Source organism: Sminthopsis crassicaudata, chromosome 4, assembly GCF_048593235.1.
Source record: "Sminthopsis crassicaudata isolate SCR6 chromosome 4, ASM4859323v1, whole genome shotgun sequence".
NCBI lineage: Eukaryota > Metazoa > Chordata > Mammalia > Dasyuromorphia > Dasyuridae > Sminthopsis > Sminthopsis crassicaudata.
Window position 1 is genome coordinate 56,498,012 of NC_133620.1, and position 21,360 is coordinate 56,519,371.

A 21,360-nucleotide genomic window follows, 5' to 3' on the forward strand; every position below is an offset into this window, starting at 1 on the left:
GACAACCTTCCTTCCACCTTGAAACTTCCTCTCGAGGCACAGGAAGTTTACTGACCATTATAAGTGTATAAAAGCTCAGAGGGCTCCTCACTCTTCATTCTCTCTTCCAGATACCCTCAACCTAACAGCAACCATGAAACTCCTATTGGCTTTCTTCTGTTTCTGTGGTTTCACACTGTTCACAGTGGAAGGTAAGCTGGGAAGTGAATTGCTTAAATTTGATGATAGGATTACAAAAAGCATGGAATTGGGAGGCAGGAAAAAATTCTCACTTAGATCCGGCAAAACTTCCTAGAGATATATCATTTTTCCTAGGATACTTAGGGATACTGCTTTGGTTTCCCAGTTGTGGGAATTGAAGTGCTTATACCCTACAGTCAGAAGATTTTGTGGCAAATGATGAGAGAAGAAAAACAAAGAAAAGAAAATCATAGCAATAACAATGTAGATAAGTTCTTGCATATGCCTGTATTGATTACAAAGGAAAAGACCATGTGAGGGTACACAGATTGATCATTGTCAATCCATTGTAACTATTAGAAAGAGAATTCCAAATTAATGCCAAACTGATTGGTGGTAGTGGTGAGAACATGTCATTGCTATTGATTTTTTGGAAGACATTTTTCCTATTCCTTTTCTGCTTCTTCTTACTTCTCCATTATTATTCTTGATGGATTTGCCACTGAAGTCCTATTCTGGTATCTCATTGTGAAAAGAGGTGGCCCTAAGATATAAGAGACTGGACAGTTGAAGTCTAAATTTTAGTAGGTTGTATCAAAGAGTATGTTCTGTTAAATAGCCTGTATATTTGCCATGTATGGAGAGATGGGTCATTAATTATAATGGGTGACAGTAACATAGTCATGTAAGGGTTACAAAATTCTTTGCATATATTTTAATAAGTAGCCCACAGGGTACTTAATAGGGGCATCTAGGTGGTACAGTGGATAATGTGCTAGGTTTGGAGTCAGGAAGACTCATCTTGTTGAGTTCAATTCTGATCTCAGACATTAGCTATGTGACTTCGAACAAGTCACTTAATCTTGTTTACCTCAGTTTCTTTAAATGTAAAATAATCTGGAGAAGGAAATGGCAGAATGCTCCAGTATCTTTGCCAAGAAAAACCTCAAAATGGAGTGACAGAGTCAGATATGACTGAAATATTGAACAACAAAAATACTATAATTATTATTTTTATTTTTAGAGGGGATGAGAGTAGTTGTGATTTACTTATGGTCACATAGCTAATATATATCAGAGGTAAGATTTGAATTTAATTAACTTAAACATTTGTTAAATTATCTATTATGTGAAAAGCTCTATGCTAGACTCAAGGAATAACATAATTGTGATCCTCTAGAGCATAGGATTCTCCTGACAGCAAATCTCCAGCTCTTTCTATTCCACTAATCTGCTTTTCACCATGGACAATCACATGTATCCAAGGAGCTCTTGCTTCTGTGTGGTGGACATATATTTTATTTGGTCTTTCTGGTCCCTGGATGGAAGTGCCTTCTGCTTCTGGGGATGGTATAATTAAGAATCTGATCAATAACAAATGTTCATAGACTGATTATTTGGACCAGTTCTGGCTCTTTGTTGAAATTTTTCATGGTGAATAAGGTGTTATCTGGTCTATGTTCAAGTTTGGATGAGATGCCAGGGAGGCAGGAAATAGTACCCATGTTGTAAGTACTTATTAAAACCAGGTTGGGGCTTCCTAACTGTGACTGATTAGTACCATGCTCTTTCCCATTCCTGGCCCTCAATTTTCCCACTTATAAAATGGGGGAAATTATTTCTGTCTTCTGACTTGACTCTTAGAGATATTATGATATTTACATAGATTAGCAGAGATGAAAATCCTGAAATCCCATGGGAAAAAGACTTTATGATCATTTTTGATTACACTCAGGAGACTTCACTGTATAGAGCAAGAAAAGTGAATTCTCAAAATGCAATTTAGAGGAGTAGGCCTTGTTTCTCCCTTACATTGGGTTCAGAAAGCGTCTAGCTTCAAAAAATTTGCAGAGATGAGAAAAATGAATGTTTGAAAGGACTAGGGTGAGTATTGAAAGAAAAATATGGAATGAGATGGGGAAGGAGGAGAAAGAAGTATTTCTTTAGGTCCATTTAAAAGAGTCATCTTCCACTATCAATGAAAATTTCCATCAAGCGTTAGGTAATCATGAACTGATTATTAATGTCATGAATTAAATGCTTTCAGTTGATTTTGCCAGTTTAAGGCTAATGCAAGTGTCTATGGCAGAAAAGCAAAATAGCAGGTAGTAATATAATTAAATTTTGCTTTTGGAACCACTATTCTTCTGAAAAGCTTGGTCACTAAGTAAAACATTGACCTTCAACCTGAGTTCGCCTTGATAATTTCTAAGTATGAATACAAAGTGACCTCCTTTAATCAGGTTATCCAGTGCTTTATTAAAGCACTGCATATACTAGCACATATATAAAGAAAACAGGATTTGGAATCAGAGGGCCTGAATTCAAGTTTATGCTTTGCTACCTACTTTAGGTATTTCCTGTGTGACTTTATCTGTTAAATGAGGTAGAAGGATAAGTGGATCTTTGGATCCCATTCACTTCTAATTCCATGATTCTATGGGATGGTTTCAGTTATATAAATGCATTGAAAGCTATATAAGAGACTAGACAAAGATCCCATTTTTGTGGGTCTTGCAATCTAGTAGAGGCATCATGATACAAACTATTTAGGTGAGAGGATAGGATCCTTACTTTAAGATGATTCAGAAACAACCATTTTATTCTTGGTAGTTATGGAGATGGAAATGATCTTAACATAGAAGTCATTCTGCTTGAAGGTTAGGGCATTTCATTTTTAAAAATGTTATCCTGTCTCCTAATGCATTGCCTGGCACATGGGAGGTATTTAATAAATGATTATTGATTGATTAACAATTATCTCATTGGACGCTATAGTTTCCCTCTTTTTAATGAGTTCATTATTTTATTTATTTATTAATTTATTTATTTTTCCCTCTACTTTTTTCTTTGGCTAGGTGTGGGAAGCGAAATCATGAAAAGAAGTTTTTGTGTGAGTCTGACAAGCAAGCCCCTACCTGTCCATTCAGTTAAGAGCTACACCATCGAAGAAGGTCGAATAAAAGCAGTGATGTGAGTTTATACAAGCACCAGCTTCTAGGGAGACAATGAAATCCTTTCCTCCAAAAAAAAGTCCTTAGGGATAAAGTTCTTACCTCAAATGAATCCCTGTCTCTTATCTTTTTGGCCATTTTTCTTTCTTGTAAAATGAAAAATTATTCTCATTGATTCATGTTAAATAACTGTGTCCTGCTATCAAGGGTTAAAATAATGTAGAAGTTCTTTTTAAAATTAAAGTACATATATATTTGTGTGTTCATACACATAATCTGAATGCACATGTATAATATACATATATGTATATATGCATATATCTATATATGCATACACATATATGTTCATGGGTTCCATGTGAGTAACCCCTGTCTTAGTGAACTGCTTAGATCAAATGAAAGTTTAAATGACATTCTAAGAGTTATGAAGCCCAGATGTAGGATGTGAAGCTAAGTTTTCTGAGGCCAGTTTGCCTTGAGCCACCTAAGCTGCTTCTTTGGCACATGTTGGTTCCACTGATGCACTTGAGTACAGAGGTTATTAAATCTTTGTCTTTGTATACCCATTACCTAAACCATTCCTGACCCATTGTAGTCACCTGATCATTGCTTGTTAATTGGTTGATAGTTCTAAGACAGCTGATGGCCCAGTGGATAGAGGGCCAGCCCTGGAGTCAGGATTCCCCTGGACAGTATTGACATAATACGTGGAAATTTTAAGAGATTCTTAGTCTTTACAGCCTAACAGGAAATGATATATTAACTTCTCTAACTAACTCAGCCAAGAAAATAGTTTGGAAATTTAATAATGTTAAAAACAGTATCAGGGAATAATTACTGGACTCTCAGTTTGACAACTTGGATTCAAATGTCCATTATGCTAATTATCATCTATGAAGTTTTGAATCAATCAGTTTCCTTCTTTGGCCTTCAGTTTCCTGACCTATAAAATTATGGGGGTTGACTAACTCATCCCTAAGATACCTCCTGATTTCAAGACAGTGACTCCATGATTCCATGTGTTCAGGAATGGACTCATGGATGGGATCTTCTATCACAATTCAAGTACATGATTCATTTATGTGAGGGTTTTGGTTACTGGCAGAGGTATACTGAAGAAATATACCTTGAAAGAAAAAATAAGAAAAAAAAAAGATAAACATTCATATATCACCTGCTATATGCCAAGGGTTTTCTTTTAAATAAGTATTATCTCATTTGATCTTTACAATAATCCTGCAAGATTGGTGCTATTATTCCCATTTTCACAATTGAAGAAACTGAAACAAATAAAAATTAAATAATTTATTCTGTATATCACAGCTAATAAGTTTCCAGGACTAGAATTGAATTCAGGTCTCTATGATTTCTTTCTCTTTATTCAATTGGCTAGCAATTGCCTCAGAAATTGTCTTCAACATGCTTATAGCCAACAATCCTTTTCTTATGTCTGCAATCATCCTATTGGCCAATACATATTTTTATTTTTTTGTAATTAAGATAATAAAATAAGAGAATTCCTCCTTGGTCAAAGAATGGGATGTTAATCTTAGTGGAAAGTGAGATGAAAACCGCTAAATGAACACAGCAAAGCAATTGTGATTCTCGGCTCTTGATTTAGTATTAATTAAATCTTCAGAAAAAATACAAAAATATCTCCTTGTGTCCAGTCTAACCTTAGCCCTTGGCCTGACATAGTGAAAGAATGATTAACCTTTCTTTTACCTTTTCCTTCCAATACAGTTTTGTCACTCGCAGAGGATTTAAAATCTGTGCTGACCCTGAGCTCAGTTGGGCCAAAACTGTCATCAAAGGTGTGGACAGCAGACTCAAAAAGAAAAATATGAACCAGACTAAGCCAATAGGATCACAACCACCTACTGGCAGGACCATGACCATGTCTGGAAAGCCATCATTAATCTAGGAGTGTGGATGAATGGAGAGAGTGCTGCACTTGAAGTCTCGAAGATCTGGCTTCAAGTTCTGCCTTAGACTTATACTAGCTCTGTGACCCTGGGCAAGTCATTTAACTTATCTCAATTTCCTCATTTGTAGAATGAGGATAATAACTTTAAAATTTACTTCACAGAGGTGATGTGAAGAGTGAAAGGGGAGATATTTTAAATACTTTGTATATGTGGAAGTACTGTATAAATATAAGTTATTATTGTTAGCACCTTATCTCTCCTGCTACCTTTCAAAGAAAATAAAGTAAATGTATTCACATGGACGGATCAGATTGTATTCACCTTTCTGGGAAGATTGTATATGCTAGAAGACATTTTGTACTTTAGTGTTTCATGTTTATTTTTTTCACATTCACCTTAGAATTATGATTAAAATATTTATTATTTAGAAAATTATTAGAGGATTAAAGATCCTCTTGTTTATTCAGAATAACTTGGAAAGGTTTATTCTATCATAAAAAATTATGAATACTGTTGGAAAAAAGGTTGAGTCAGTCTTTTTCACATTACTAATGAATTTTATAATATGACTCATGAGCAGCAATTGTATCAGCTCACAGTTCTGTCCTACTTTATGGTTTACAATGAGTTTTCCTCATACCACTCCTGTTAGGCAGATAGGACAAGTATTAGCCCCATTTTACATATGAAAAAATGGAATGAAGGAGATTAGGCAAATTTCCCAAAGTTCCACATTACTTATAGATCCAGTCCATATATTAAAAACAAAAACTCTTTGCTAGTGTCTAAGGCTGGGCATTAGAAGAGAAAGAATAAGAGAAAGGGGAAAGAGAATTGGACTAAGGGTAAGGAGAGCTATTGTAGGCCAAAATAGATGGATACAATAGGTAAATAGGCATAAGTAAAAACATTTACTAAGGGATTACTATGTTCAAGGCACTGTGCGAACTATAGAGATGGAAATATAAACCAGCAAGACAGTCGTTGCAATCAGGAAGTTCCATTCTTATGGGACAAAACAAGACAAAAGGAGTTAGCTTGAAAGTGACATGGATATATCAAAAGTTTATCTATGACAGCCTGGAATTCTAGTTTCCATTTTTAGGGGGAAGGGGAAAATACTTGGAATACAAACTCAATCAAAAATTAGCTATGTAACCTTGGACAAGTCAGTCCATACTCCAAAGAGCCAGAGATTTGAAGCTAGAAGGAGTTTTAAATCAACTGGTCCAGCCTCTCATTTTATAGATGACTTTAAGTTTGTTTCCCTATCAAATGAAGAAGTTAAGTCAGATTACCTTCAAAGTTCCTAGTAGCTCTAAAATTCCATTAGTGCATTATTAGTTCTATTATAGATTATTTTTTTAGGATGAACTGGATTTTACATACAAAGCACTGTGATCAAAAATAGCTACTTATGTATTGTTAAAATTCCCTTAGTCACTCTCTATCAATGGGGCTAGAGAATTTATGCATGGTAAGCTAATAGGCCCTGCTGGGTCCTGAATCTGTGCCATTGACTTCATTAGCATAAACGACTAAGTGGCTAGTCTGGATTTAAGAGGCATAAAGAGCAGCTAGTAAATGGCAGAGCTAGAAGAAACTAGTACCGAGACAGTCACTTTCTGAGGTTACTCAGGCTTGTAAATATAGTAGTTTTTTTTAATCAAATGATGTTTTTGTAGGAACTTAGACTGCCTTATCTCCTGATGGCCTTTTGATTCCCCGTTAAAAAGGCTAATAGACAAACCTTGCCATCTTTCCCTCACAAGATTACATTAAATGTCATCTTCTTTCTGTTTGGGGGAGAGGAGGAAGGATTATTTCTTCTATTTTTGGTTGTCTGTCTTTCTTTTCCCAAAATCTAAAGTCAGCATTAAACTTTGGAAACACATGCACTTGAACATATTACATCACATATAGATATGAACATGATGTTGTGTTATCAATATGAATATAATTATATAACAGATGTGCATGGATTCACATAAGCCACATACTTGCCCTAACATGCATGATATATTTCCCTGGACATCATACTCACACCCCAATCTAGAAGCTGGACAGGGCATTTGTGCCATGATCCTCTCCTTTGTGTACCTTTCAGGAAGCAGGTGAATGATGTTGAAGGGGCAAGGTGTGTGCCAGGGTAACACATGAGAAGGAAGGTTTTATAATCACATGTAAGAATGAAGAATGTGTTACTAGGAAATAGGTCCTTTTTCCACATCAATAAGATGAAGAGTGGCAAGGGCCAAATTCTGAGGGAAGGCTCATCCCTGCAGGCCAGTGGAAAAAGGAGCAGCTCAGCTTTGGCCAGCTGACCCCTCCTCTGTGTAGGGTCTTGGGTTATATCATGGGGTAGGTAAGCTGGGAAAAAAGTGTTCCCTGGAACCTAGGCTTGATACTTGACAAGAAAGAGATCCACCTTTCCCTGAATATCCCATCAGGTAGATTAGACACCTGAGGTCTAATTCCCTTTGACAGCAGCCAAGGGAAACCTATCTCCAAAGTTCAGGGTTGTCTTAGCCTTTTTATTCAGCAATTGTGCTGGGTCTTGGGCCAGGCAAGGACTCATCAGTCTATTTGGTACATGACAGTTGTGTGGCATGCAAAGGATATGAGAAACATGGAAGGTGGGAGGGGACTGGGAAGAATAGTGATTAATCATCCTTATCCTTAGCTTCATATTTCAGGATCTGGAGGACTCCACATAGTGGAAGATGTCCTTGTAAGTGACTGTCTTTTGCTACATTTCATCCATTCTCCTCTTTTTTTGAGAACTCAAAAAGCTTTCATTTTGCTCTAGGACTGTGGTAAGTTAACATGGAACTTTCCATCTTTGCCTAAAATTCTCTCTCTCTCTCTCTCTCTCTCTCTCTCTCTCTCTCTCTCTCTCCCTCAGCCTCTCTCCTCTCCCTCTCTGTCTCTGTCTCTGTCTCTGTCTCTGTCTCTGTCTCTGTCTCTCTCTCTTTCTCTCTCTGTCTCTCTCTCTCTCTCTGTCTCTGTCTCTGTCTCTGTGTCTCTGTCTCTGTCTCTCTCTCTCTCTCTCTCTCTCTCTCTCTCTCTCTCTCTCTCTCTCTCACACACACTTTTTTGAATACACAGATAATTTGACAACATTTACCCTTGCATAGCCTTGTGTTTCAGATTTTTTCCTCCTTTTCCCCATCTCCTCCCTTAGATGTCAAGCAATCTAATCCCAACTGCTCAAAGTCTATCATGTGTACTTACTTTTTCTAAAATTTTATTCAATTAATTTACATTTTGGGGGGTGTATTTTCGTTGGATTTTTCTAATACTGAAATGGATACATTGAGGTGCCTCATTATTAAAATCAATTTTCATTTTTCCTTATGACTCATTTGATAATTTTTTAAAATATATAATTGCTATGACATTCAGTGAATTTGTGTTTTCTATTGAAAACATTATTCATTATTTATGGAACTTTTTAACAAAATGCAGTTTCCCTATTTAAGTCTTCTAATGGAATTTATTTTGTTTTCATCTTTTTGAGATCATAATTGCAATTCTTACATCTTCTAGATGAGACATTCTAGCTCTTACTCAAGACCCTTATTTTAACTCTAGGTAAACTTTGTGTTTTAAGAGTGCTTCATGCAAACAACATATTATTGGATTCTTCTTTTTAATGCTATTTTCTATATTATGGGTGACTTCATCATACTCATACTCACAGTTACAATAATTAATTTTGAATTTCCTTCACCTTCTGTTCGTATAAATTTTTTCCCCTTTATTTTCTCTCCCTCTATTTATAAAGAAGAACAGACAGCAAGGAATGTGCTTAGACTCATTGCTCTGGATTTGATGTTTCTGCTCCTTGTCTTTTATTGTCCAGATCTTAATCACATAGTTTTATCCCTTCCTCCCTTCAATTGAAACCTTTTTCACAATCCACCATCTGTAGAGTTTGTTTTGCTTTAACTATTTCACTCCTTACTCTATCCTTTCTCTCACTTCCTCTTCTCTCCTCTCTTTTTTATTTTCTTTCTCCCTGTTGAATGAAATATATTGTTGTACTCAATTATATGTATGCACATTCTTATCTCATCTTACCAGTTCAGAGGAAAAGTAAACTGAAATATTTCCCATTTACCTCAGTCTTCCTTTCTGCTATCTCCTTTGTACACTCCAATTATATGATAATTTCCCACACTTTGACTTTCCTTCCCATTATGCTTTTCTTTCACTCTCCTTTTTCTATGTTCTTTTAACATTATTAAAAGATAGCAAAATTATTCTGAAATTCTCAATATTAGACTTTCTCAATTGCAACAAATGATAGGTAGTTGCCAAGAGCATATGAGTCTTACCCATCCCTATTTGAATTTAAACACATCGCTGTTCAGTTTCTTATGTGTTTTCAGTTTTTTATGACTTTTTATATATCTCTTGTCTCTAATATTTTTATTTCAAAGTTTCTACTCAGTGTTTTACTTTTCATCAAGAACCTCTGTGAATCTTCTACCTAATTAGAGGTCTATTTTTTATCTTTTAAGATTATGTTCAGTATTGCTGGATAAGTTATTCTTTGTTAATATTTAAATTTTATTTTTCCCCAGTAACATGTAAAACAATTTTAAAATCTGTTTTTAAAACTTTAATTTCTAAATTCTTTCCTTTTCTCCCTCCCCACCTCACTGAGAAGGCACATGTGAAGTTATGCCAAGCAGTTCCATAAGTCATGTTAAGAAAGAAAACATAGATTTTCCCCTCTTCCCTAAAAAAAAAAAAACTCTCAAGAAAAATCATGCTTCAATCTGTATTCAGACACAATCAGTTCTTTCACAGGGTATGGTTAGCATTTTTTATCATAAGTCCTTCAGAGTAGACTTGTATCATTGTATTGCTAAGAATCCCACAACATTGCTATTATTTTGTACACAGTACATTCCACTTTTCATGAATTAATGGAGGACTTCTCAGGTTTTTCTGAAAGTGTCCAGCTCATCATTTTGTAATAGAATAATTGTATTTCATTATGATCACATACAACAATTTATTCAGCCATTTTTAATTGATGGGTATTCCCTCAATTTCTGATTCTTTGCTCTGAGAAAAGAGCTCCTATAAATACTTTTGTACATTCAGGTCCTCTTCCTTTTTGAAAAAAATATCTTTTGGGCTTCATGCCTAGAAGTGGTAATGCTAGTTCAAAAAATATGCCTGATTTTAGTTACAAATTGCTCTATAGAATAGTTGAATCACTTCACAATTCCACAAATAATGTATTAATATATTTTCCCATATTCCCTCTAACATTTCTCATTTCTCATTTTTTTCTGGTCCATTAGCTAATCTAGTAGTCACAAGTTGGAATTGTTTTAATTTGCATTTCTCCAATCAATATGGGTTAGTTATTTTTTATATGCCTATAGATTCCTTTGATTACTTCATCAGAAACTGTTCATATCTTTTGAACATTTATCATTTAGGGAATAGTTCTTATTTTTATGAATTTGATTTGGTCTTCTATATATTTGAGAAATGATGTCTTTATCAGAGAAATGTGCTTCAAAATTTCTTTTCACAATTTATTGTTGATAACTGTATTTCCCTCCATTCTGTTTTCCCCATGACCATTTATTCTATTCTCTCTCTCCTTTCATCCTGTCCCTCCTCAAAAATGTTTTTCTTCTGACCACCCACTCCCCCAGTGTGATCTCCCTTTTATTACCCACACCCTTTTCATATCCTATTTACGTTGTACTTTCTTTTAGGGTAAGATAGATTTCTATACCCATATTAAATGTGTATATTATTTCTTTTTAAAGCCAATTCTGATGAGAGTAAGGCTCATTCATTCCTGTTCTTTTTCTTCCCCTCCATTGTAAAAGCTTTTTCTTGACTTTTTAATGGCAAATAATTTATCCTATTCCATCTCTTCCTTTTTCTTTTTCCAGTTCATTCCTTTCTCTGGATGCTATACTTGATTGTAAGTCTATATCTTTCCCTTTTGGAATAACATATTCTAATTTTCCATCATTTAAAAGTATTGGCTGCTAAATCTTGTCTTTTCCTCTGTGAATTCTTGTTTTCTGGTTTGTTATATTATTCTTTTTTGACCTTGAAGTTCTGGATTTTGGCCACAATTTTCCTATTAATTTTCATTTTGAGATTTCTTTCAGAGGTAATGGATGCGTTTTCCACACTTTTACTTTGAATTCTAGTAATAAGAATTCTGTTCAGTTTTCATTTGTGATTTCTTGAAATATGAGAACTAATTTCTTTTTGGAGTAGATGGTAGTGACTTTCATGTAATTCAACGATTCTTAAATCCTCTCTTAATGATCTAACTTCCAGATGGGCAGTTTTTTTATATTAGATACCTTATATTTTCTTCTATTTTTCAACCTTTTGAATTTATTTTAATATTTCTTACTAATTTTCAAGGAATATGTTTGGGTAAGGTTATAGTTTTTTGTGCTAAGCTATTAATTGTCTTTTCTAATTTTTCCTTCACACCTTTCATTTTCGAGCTACTGTTATCCTCTATACTCTCATTTTATTTATAGAATTATCTAAAAACTGTTTAAAGTGAACTTTTGCTTCATTTCTTACAGGACTTGAGTTTGAACTTGTATCCAAGCTTTATTTTTCTTTAAGGCTTTTTTGGTGGATGTTTACATTCATTCTCTTCTTCTTGGATTGTATCTTTACCATTCCCATTTTATTTTCTTCAACATGGTAATGCTTTGTGAAATAAATGGGAGACTTTAATCACATGTAGTCTGCTTTTCTAGTCCTATTTAAGAAGGATGTCTTATGAAGTAGCATTACCATCCATTCTCTTTCTACTGTCACTCCCTATAGCCTTTTTATTCCATTGTTACCAAATAGGTGCTGGGCAGCTTTGTTCTCATCAGTGATGTTGGTATCTGTGGTTGGGGCATAAGCTTTAGACACAAGAAGCTGGAGATAAAAGAAGTATAAACTCTATTTTGTTTCATAGATACAATAACCATTGGTAAAATGGGATAAAAGCCACATAGTATGTGGTCACAAAGAATTGGGCAAAGGAAACTTTTTATTTAAAGTTAGTAGCTTTAGCTAAGACTTTCCTGTAAGCTCCCTTCTACCTCAATAATATTGGTCTCATGACAGGAAATCCACTGACCATCACAGGGCATAAAAACTTAAAGGGGTTTTCACACTTTGTTCTTCTCCCTAAATACTTTCAATCCAACAGCAACCATGAAGCTCTTTCTGTTGGTTCTTATCTGTTTTTGTGGACTCACAGGATGCATGGTGGAAGGTAGGCTGATAAATTAATTTTTAGGATTGTATAAACCATGGGATAACAGGAAGCATGGATGTGGGAGGCAGGAAACAGTACTCTCATCTAGCCCTGGCCATATTTGCTATGAATAAAATACTTATTTTAAAGCACTTCAGGTTCCCTAATCTATAAAATGGGCATGATGATTCTTACCTGCAGGGAACTTGGGAGCAATTCATGAGATGATAGACTAAATGGAAAAAATCATTTCAAAATTAGTAACATAGGTCACTTCTTGGAGATGTCTGTCCTGGTTATAAAGGAGGAAACTGTACTAGAGAACTGTTATGGGCCAGAACTTGAAACAAGGTACTAAGTGGAATTGAGGAGACAATAGTTATCTAATTTAGCATGGCTCAGTATGATTGATTTAATACTACAACAAATAATGATTTCCTAGTAATATAATGATTGGTTTATACTCAGTGTGGAGCATATAAGCTAGGAGCCTTAGCCAATATTCATTCAGAGAGATTTAGAGGGCAGAGAAGACAGGTGAGAGCTCAAGTTCTTGGAACCAAGGAGAGAGGTAGGCCTCTAAGAAAGCTAGCCGAGCCCCAAGTGAAGGACATAGGACTTTGAAAGAGATAATAAAGGATTTGGACTTTAACAACTGGTTGTTTTTGTGGTGATTACTGAACTGAAAGGAAGGCTGCTCCCAGAGACCCCAAGAAAACTGAAACAAGAGAACATTACAGAGAACATAGATGAGTTACTGCCAGTTTAGTTTCACTTCTGAAAAAATGATTTCTTTTTTTTCTAATCTAATGAATTTTTTTTTATAACTTTTTATTGACAGAAATATGCTTGGGTAATTTTTTTTACAACATTATCCCTTACACTCACTTCTATTTAGACTTTTCCTTTCCCTCCCTCCACGCCCTCCCCTAGATGGCAAGCAGTCTTATACATGTTAAATATGTTATAGTATATGCTAGATAGAATATTCGTTCTCTTGTTGCACAGGGAGAATTGGATTCAGAAAGTAAAAAAATAACCTGGGAAGAAAAACGAAAATGCAAACAGTTTACACTCATTTCCCAGCGTTCTTTTTCTGGGTGTAGCTGATTCTTTCCATCATTGATTAATTGGGACTGAACTAGATCTTCTCTTTGTTGAAGATATCCACTTCCATCAGAATACATCCTCATACAGTATTGTTGTTGAAGTGTATAATGATCTGGTTCTGGTCATTTCACTTAGCATCAGTTCGTGTAAGTCTCTCCAAGCCTCTCTGTATTTATCCTGCTGGTCATTTCTTACAGAACAATAATATTCCATAACCTTCATATACAACAATTTACCCAAACATTCTCCAATTGATGGGTATCCATTCATTTTCCAGTTTCTAGCCACTACAAATTGGGCTGCCACAAACATTTTGGCACATACAGGTCCCTTTCCCTTCTTTAGTATTTCTTTGGGATATAAGCCCAGTAGTAGCACTGCTGGATCAAAGGGAATGCCCAGTTTGATAACTTTTTGGGCACAATTCCAGATTGCTCTCCAGAATGGTTGGATTCATTCATAACTCCACAAGCAATGCATCAATGTCCCAGTTTTCCCGCATCCCTTCCAACAGTCATCATTATTTTTTCCTGTCATCTTAGCCAATCTAACAGGTGTGTAGTGGTATCCCAGAGTTGTCTTAATTTGCATTTCTTTGATCAGTAGTGATTCGGAACACTCTTTCATATGAATGGAAATAGTTTCAATTTCATAATCTGTAAATTGTCTGTTCATACCCTTTTACCACTTATCAATTGGAAAATGGCTTGATTTTTTTATAAATTAAATTCTCTATATTTTTTGGAAATGAGGCCTTTATCAGAACCTTTAACTGTAAAAATGTTTTCCCAGTTTGTTGCTGCCCTTATAATTTTGTTTGCATTAGTTTTGTTTGTACAAAGGCTTTTTAATTTGATGTAAGCAAAATTTTCTATTTTCTGATCAATAATGATCTCTAATTCTTCTTTGGTCACAAATTCCTTCCTCCTCCACAAGTCTGAGAAGTAAACTATCCTATGTTCCTCTAATTTATTTATGATCTCGTTCTTTATGCCTAAATCATGGACCCATTTTGATCTTATCTTGGTATATGGTGTTAAGTATGGGTCCATGCCTAATTTCTGCCATACTAATTTCCAGTTTTCCCAGCAGTTTTTGTCAAATAGTGAATTCTTATTCCAAAAGTTAGGATCTCTGGGTTTGTCAAACACTAGATTGCTACAATTATTGAATATTTTGTCTTGTGAACCTAACCTATTCCATTGATCAACTAATCTATTTCTTAGCCAATACCAAATGGTTTTGGTAACTGCTGCTTTATAATATAGTATAGTATAATATAATATAGGTACAGCTAGGCCACCTGTTCTTCCATATGAATTTTGTTGTTTTTTTTCTAGGTCATTAAAATAGTTTCTTGGGAGTCTAATTGGTATAGCACTAAATATATAGATTAGTTTGGGGAGTATTGTGATCTTTATTATATTCGCTCGGCCTATTGGAAAAATAATTTCAAATTAATGTTCTAGACATTAGTGATTTTGGGAATAGTATTAGAAGTCAAGCTATGAGACTGTCATGTGGTTTTCCTATAGTCACACAATTAATACATATCAGAGGTAGAGTTTGAATTAAATTCACTTCAACATTTATTGAATAATTATCATGTGCACAGTATTATGGTAGGTTCTAGTAACAAAAGATATGGCCACTTTACTCTCTCCTGAATCTTAAGTCTTTATATCTTTCCAGGCCATCACTATACCATAATCAAGATTGACCACCAGATCACAAGATAAATATATATTTTTTTGGCCACACCAACTAAAGATTCTATCTGATTAGAGGAAAGAGAACACATATAAATGGAAACATGGGTTTTTGGAAGTAATGGAAAATATTATTATTAGAGATAAACTAGAAATTTTCCCCAAAAGATTATGCTTATAATGAATTCCTTTTCCACTCCTGCCATTAGTCATTTTTGTGAAAGAAGAATCAGATTAAAAGGAAACACTATGAGAAAACGTGAAAATAGTTTGCTTTGACCTGATTCAGGCTCTCTTGTTCTTTTTCTAGATGTGGATAGAATTTTCCATCATGAATCTTTTGGTATTTTCTTAGAATATTGTATTGCCGAAAAGAACTAAGTCTGTCAAAATTGGTCATTGCACAATATTGCTTTTACTTTCTAAAACTATAATTGTATATAGAGAGATATATAAGTAAGGCATATACACAAAGACACACTTCAAGACTTCTTGCTTCAGGGTGGTGAATATATATTCCATTTGATCTCACTGATCCTGAGATGGAAGTACATTTTTGCTCTCAGTTATGATGTGCTTAGAAGACTGGCCAATATCTTATATCCAACAACAACCAGTAGTTGTTCTGGGAAGAAATTTTGCACAAAGAAGACTGTGTTATCTGATTGATGTCCACATCTGGATTGGTCTATGAGTCTCCATGGAGACAGAAAATAGAACTCATGTTTGTTTTTTATTATACCTAGTTGGGTCCATCTATTTCTGCTACTCACTTTCTGAATGACTAGAAATATGTTTCTTCTCCTCACTGGTTTCAGTATCCCAAATGGGAAAGCGAATTCCTGCTATGATTGAACTCTAGGGGAACTTATAATATTTAAGTAGGCTTTAAGAGCAGAAAAGCCATAAAGACTTCAGGGGAAAAGGCAGTATGGTTATGTACCTCTGTTCAATTCTGAGGGTCTTAGGAGGAGTAATAGGTGACTTCACTGGGGAGAGAAAGAAAAGAGGATTCTTCTGAAGTAATATAGAGAGGAAAGATCAGATTTTTCTTTCATTGGGTTCAGAAAGAGTTCAGATTCAAAACAAATAAGCAGAGATGAAAAAAGAGAAAGTTCAGGAGGGATATGGTGACTGTTGAAAGGAGAGAGTAAAAAAGAGATGGGGAGATAGGATAAGGATGTATTTTATTTAGCTCTATCTTAGATAACAGCCTTCTACAACCAGCAACACTTTCCATCAAGTGCTGGATCATCATTAACCCCTCTTATAAATCAAATATTTCTGCCACTTTGAAATCATGGTAGGCACCTATGGAAAAATATGTAAGAGCTACCAACACTGAATAATTTCATTTAAATACCACTATTCTTAAATTTCTTCCCATTTCTTTTAATCTTGATCAATAAGGGAAGCATGTTGATCTTCATTCTAAATTCTTTTTCAGGATTTCCAGGGGAAGCCAGGTGATTCAGGGGTTAGAGTGTCAAGCCCACAGTTAGAAAGACTAATTTTTGGGATTTCAAATCTACCCTCAGACACTTACTAGCTGTGTGAATCTGGTCAAGTCAATAACCCTTTGTTTCCTCAGTTTCCTTGCTTATAAAATGAGCAGGAGAAAGAAATAGCAAGTCACTCCAATAGCTTTGCCAAGAACACCCCCCAAAGGGTCATGAAGACTTGGACATGACTGGAATGACAACAACAACAAAAAAGGGTTTCTAAGTATAGTCACTTCTTTAGGCCAGATTATAATCTTATATTAATCATTAAAAATGAGTCTCCCTTGTGAACGAAATGCTAGATCTGATATCATAGTCACTGAGTTCAAATCCCAACTTTGCTGCAAGTGCCACAGGTATAAGTATTTAATTTAAAAGAAAACTTTGCCTGTTGAACTAATGTCATCACATCATCAGTAAGCATTTATTAAGCAACTATTTTATGCCAGGCAATGTGGTAGTTATTGGGGTTACAAAGAAAAAATGGATTGGGGCATTCTTATACTTTGCTTGAAAATATTTCAGAAGCTAATATTTTGTCTTTAATAGTTATAAAGATGGAAATGAGTTTATTATTAGTCACCATCAATTTTCCTGTAATGTGAAAGATTAACTTCTGTTTCATTTTACCTTTGTATTTCTAGTATATACCACATTGCCTAGCATATAAGAGTTGCTTAATAAATCTTGCTGATGGTCTGAATAATATTAATACCAATAATAATTCAACAGATAAAATTTCCTTTTCTTTTAATGAAATGATTATAGGAGGTTTGATTTTTTCCTTTTAAAAATTCTTTTTTTCCTAGGTGTAGGAAGTGAAGTCATAAAAAAGAGTTTTTGTGTGAGCTGGAGCCAGCCCCTTCAAAGCAAGAGGGTGAAGAGCTATACCATTGATGAAGGCCCCATGAAAGCAGTGATGTGAGTTTCAGCTCCCATGGAGTCCATAAAATGGTCCCCCCCCTTTTTTTTTTACAAGACCAAATGCCTTATTTTGAATGTTTCCTCTTTTCCATTTCTTAAATCATTTCCCCTCCAAGCTGTCTTCATTGATTCGCATCAACTAACTGGGTCCCTAAGAAAGCTTAAGAGATTGTGAGGTTTTTTGCCTAATAGGAATATTATAGTAATTTCTCTAATAAGCTTAGCCAGGAAAGTACCCTTTATAACTTATAAAATTAATGACATGGTGAGAGGAAATGCTTGTTGGACTTCTAGCCTTAACATGAGTTCAAATCTGAGCTCTACTGTGAGATCTTGACAAATCTTTTCCCCATTTTTGGTTCTTAGTTTTCTGATTAGTAAAATTATATAAATGATTTGTAAAGCTGATTAGCTGAGATCTAAGTTACCTCCAGATTTCAAACAGTGACCATGTGAGCCTCAGAAATCAGGAATGGGTGTCTCATGGCTGGGAGTGCCAGACCATCATTCAAGTACATAGCCCTTTTTTCTGTGAGATCTTTGGATGGTGGCAGAGATACAGTGAGGAAATGGACCTCAATATAATTTTTAAGGTATTTATTGCCATTTAATCCTATTCTCAACTTCAATAACATCATATTGGTCATTAAGTATTGCTAATATTTATTTTAACTTGGATTGAGAATTATATGAAATAACTCCTCCTTCACCAAAGCATGAGGTATAGATACTTGTAGATAATGAGAACTAAAACAAAAATTGTTGGATAGACACACACCACTCATTTATTGTTCTTAACATTTTATTATTAATTCGTTCTACATCATTCTATAACATTCATATACTACAATTTATTCAGCCATTCTCCAACTGATGGGCATCCACTCAGTTTCCAGTTTCTTGCCACTACAAAAAGGACTGCCACAAACATTTCCCTCCTTTAGTATCTCTTTGCAATATCAACCTAGTAGTAACACTACTGGATCAAAGGGTATCCACAGTTTGATAACTTTTTCAGCATACTTTCAAATTGCTCTCCAGAACGGTTGGATCCACTCACAGTTCCACCAACAATGATTCAGTGTCTCAGTTTTCTCACATCTCCTCCAACATTCATCATTATTTTTTCCTGTCATCTTAGCCAATCTGAGAAGTGTGTAGTGATATCTCAGAGTTTCTTAATTTGCATTTCTCTGATCAATAGCGGTTTGGAGTACCTTTTCATATGATTAGAAATCACTTCAATTTCTTTTTCTGAAAATTGTCTGTTCATATCCTTTGATATGAATCAAATTTATCAATTTGATTTATCAATTGAAGAATGGCTTGAATTCTTATAAATTTGAGTTAATTATATATTTTAGAAATGAGGCCTTTATCAGAACCTTTAACTGTAAATATGTTTTCTCAGTTTATTGCTTCCCTTCTAATTTTGTCTGCATTAGTTTTGTTTGTATGAAAACTTTTTAACTTAATATAATCAAAATTTTCTAATTTGTGATCAATAATAATCTCTAGTTCTTCATTGGTCACAAATTCCTTCCTCTTCCACAGATCTTAGAGGTAAACTATCCTATGTTCTTCTAATTTGTTTAAAAGATTCTTTATGAATAGATCATGAACCCATTTCAACCTGATCTTGGTTATATGGTGTTAGTTATGGATCAATGCCTAGTTTCTGCTATACTAGTCTCCAATTTTCCCAGCAGTTTTTGTCAAATAGTGAGTTCTTATCCAAAAAGCTGGGGTCTTTGGGTTTGTCAAACACTAGATTACAATAGTCATTGACTATTTTGTCCCATGAACCTAACATATTCCATTGATCTAACTACTCTGTTTCTTAGCCAGTACGAAATGGATTTGATGACTGCTGTTTTTTAATATAATTTTAGATCTAGTACAGCTAGGCCATCTTCATTTGCTTTTTCCCCATTAAATTACCCTGAAACTCTTAACCTTTTGTTCTTCCAGAAGAATTTTGTTGTTATTTTTTCTAGGTCAGTAAAATAGTTTCTTGGGAGCTTGATTGGTATAGCATTAAATAAATAGATAAATAGAAACTTTTTTAGTTCTGACTTTATTTGTGTGGAAAGTGTTTGTAGTTTTGCTCATATAGTTCCTGACTTTCCCTTGGCAGATAGATTCCCAAATATTTTATACTATCAACAGTTATTTTAAATGGAATTTTTCTTTGTATCTCTTGCTGTTGGATTTTGTTAGTGATACATGAATTTATCATGATTTATGTGGATTTATTTTGTATCTTGCAACTTTGCTAAAGTTGTGGATTATTTCTAATAATTTTTAGTTGATTCCTTATTATTTTCTAAGTATATCATCATATCATCTGCAAAGAGTCATAATTTGGTTTCCTTATTACCTATTCTAATTTCTTCAATCTCTTTTTCTTCTCATTGCTAAAGCTAGCATTTCTAATACACTATTGAATACATGTATATTTATATAACAACTTGGCCTCTGCCCTCATAAATCTTATGACTCACTTCATGAGGAGCAATGTACTATAATGGATGGCATACTGATTTTGGACTTAGAAGATTTGAGTTCAATGTCCAATTCTAACCCCATTAAACTCAATAAGGTGAGCAAGTCTTTTCATCTCTCCAAATTTCAAATGCTCCACCTCCCAGGGATGATTCATAAGAAACTTCTTATGTTCATTCTGAGCTGAGTCCTTGGCCTGATGGAATGACAAGGAAATTAACAATTTCTTTTCCTTTCCTTTCAGTTTTATCACCCGCAAAGGATTTAAAATCTGTGCTGATCCAGAGGCCAATTGGGTAAAAAATGTCATCAATTCTGTGGATAGCAGAAGGAAAATTAGAAGGACAACATCTTCATAGCCAATTAATAACAAGGCCACTATCAAGTCTGGGCTGACACCATTTTTCTAGGTTGTGTATTAGATTGGAGAGTGATTAACTTGAGATTAGGAATAACCTGGGTTCAAACTTTTCCTCAGAATCCTTATAGCTTTGCTATTTCAGTCAAATCATTTAACTTTGCCATGCTTCTGTTTTTTCATTCTTCAAATGGAGACAATATTTGTAGAATTTGCCTTACAGGATTACTTATGAAAACCAAAAGAGAGAATGTATGTTAAGTGCTTTGCAAACCTAAAAATACCATATAACTATCAGTGATTCTTGCTAACACATTGTCTGTTGTTGGATTTCAAAAGAAATAAAGTGTCTGCATTAACACAAACTGTTCAGATTGTATTTACTTTTCTAATATCCTGAAGATTCTCTACTTTGATTTTTCGAGTTATTGATATTCACCTTAGAATTGTGTTTGGAAAATATTTATTATTCAGAGCAATGTTTTTGTTTATTCAGAACAACCTGGAGAATTTTATGAAATCAGAAAAAAGAGGTTTATCAAGTTTATCAGAAAAAAGAGGTCTATCAAGGAATAAGTTGGCAGGGAAAAATGATAATGTTTATCATATCACAAATCAATTTCTTAAAATGATAAATGAAAAGTGATGCTATAAGGTCACACACTTTAAAGTTTACAATGAATTTTCTTTATCTCTTTTTTTATTAGGTAGGCCATGCAAATATTAGACATTTCTTAGATGAGGAAGTGGAATAAGTGACTGTTTGTAAACATAGGTAAAGAAAATTTTCTATCAAATTATTTTTATTATTTAAATATGATCTTGAGATCTAAACTAAGGAGAGACACACCAGAGAAAGAACACTATAGCTTAATATCTCTAATAAGTATAGATGCAAACATTTAAAATACAATATTAGCAAAAAA

General features: G+C 34.3%; 2 protein-coding genes across 2 annotated transcripts in view; both read left to right on the forward strand.

Moving 5' to 3' along the window:
• Nucleotides 1-5,360, forward strand: part of LOC141540539 (cytokine SCM-1 beta-like) — a 32,825-nt gene extending 27,465 nt beyond the window's left edge. Inside the window, exons 3-5 of the mRNA XM_074264629.1 lie at nt 111-191; nt 3,039-3,153; nt 4,878-5,360. Coding sequence (XP_074120730.1) covers nt 111-191; nt 3,039-3,153; nt 4,878-5,058 — 377 coding nt within the window. The 3' untranslated portion in view covers nt 5,059-5,360. The remainder of the gene's footprint in view (nt 1-110; nt 192-3,038; nt 3,154-4,877) is intronic.
• A 6,849-nt stretch (nt 5,361-12,209) lies between these two features.
• Nucleotides 12,210-20,782, forward strand: LOC141540540 (lymphotactin-like). The gene is made up of 3 exons (XM_074264630.1): nt 12,210-12,344; nt 17,457-17,568; nt 20,321-20,782. Exons 1-3 carry the CDS (start codon nt 12,284-12,286, stop codon nt 20,433-20,435), a joined length of 288 nt encoding a protein of 95 aa, XP_074120731.1. The 5' UTR covers nt 12,210-12,283; the 3' UTR covers nt 20,436-20,782.
• The last annotated feature ends 578 nt before the right edge of the window (nt 20,783-21,360 follow it).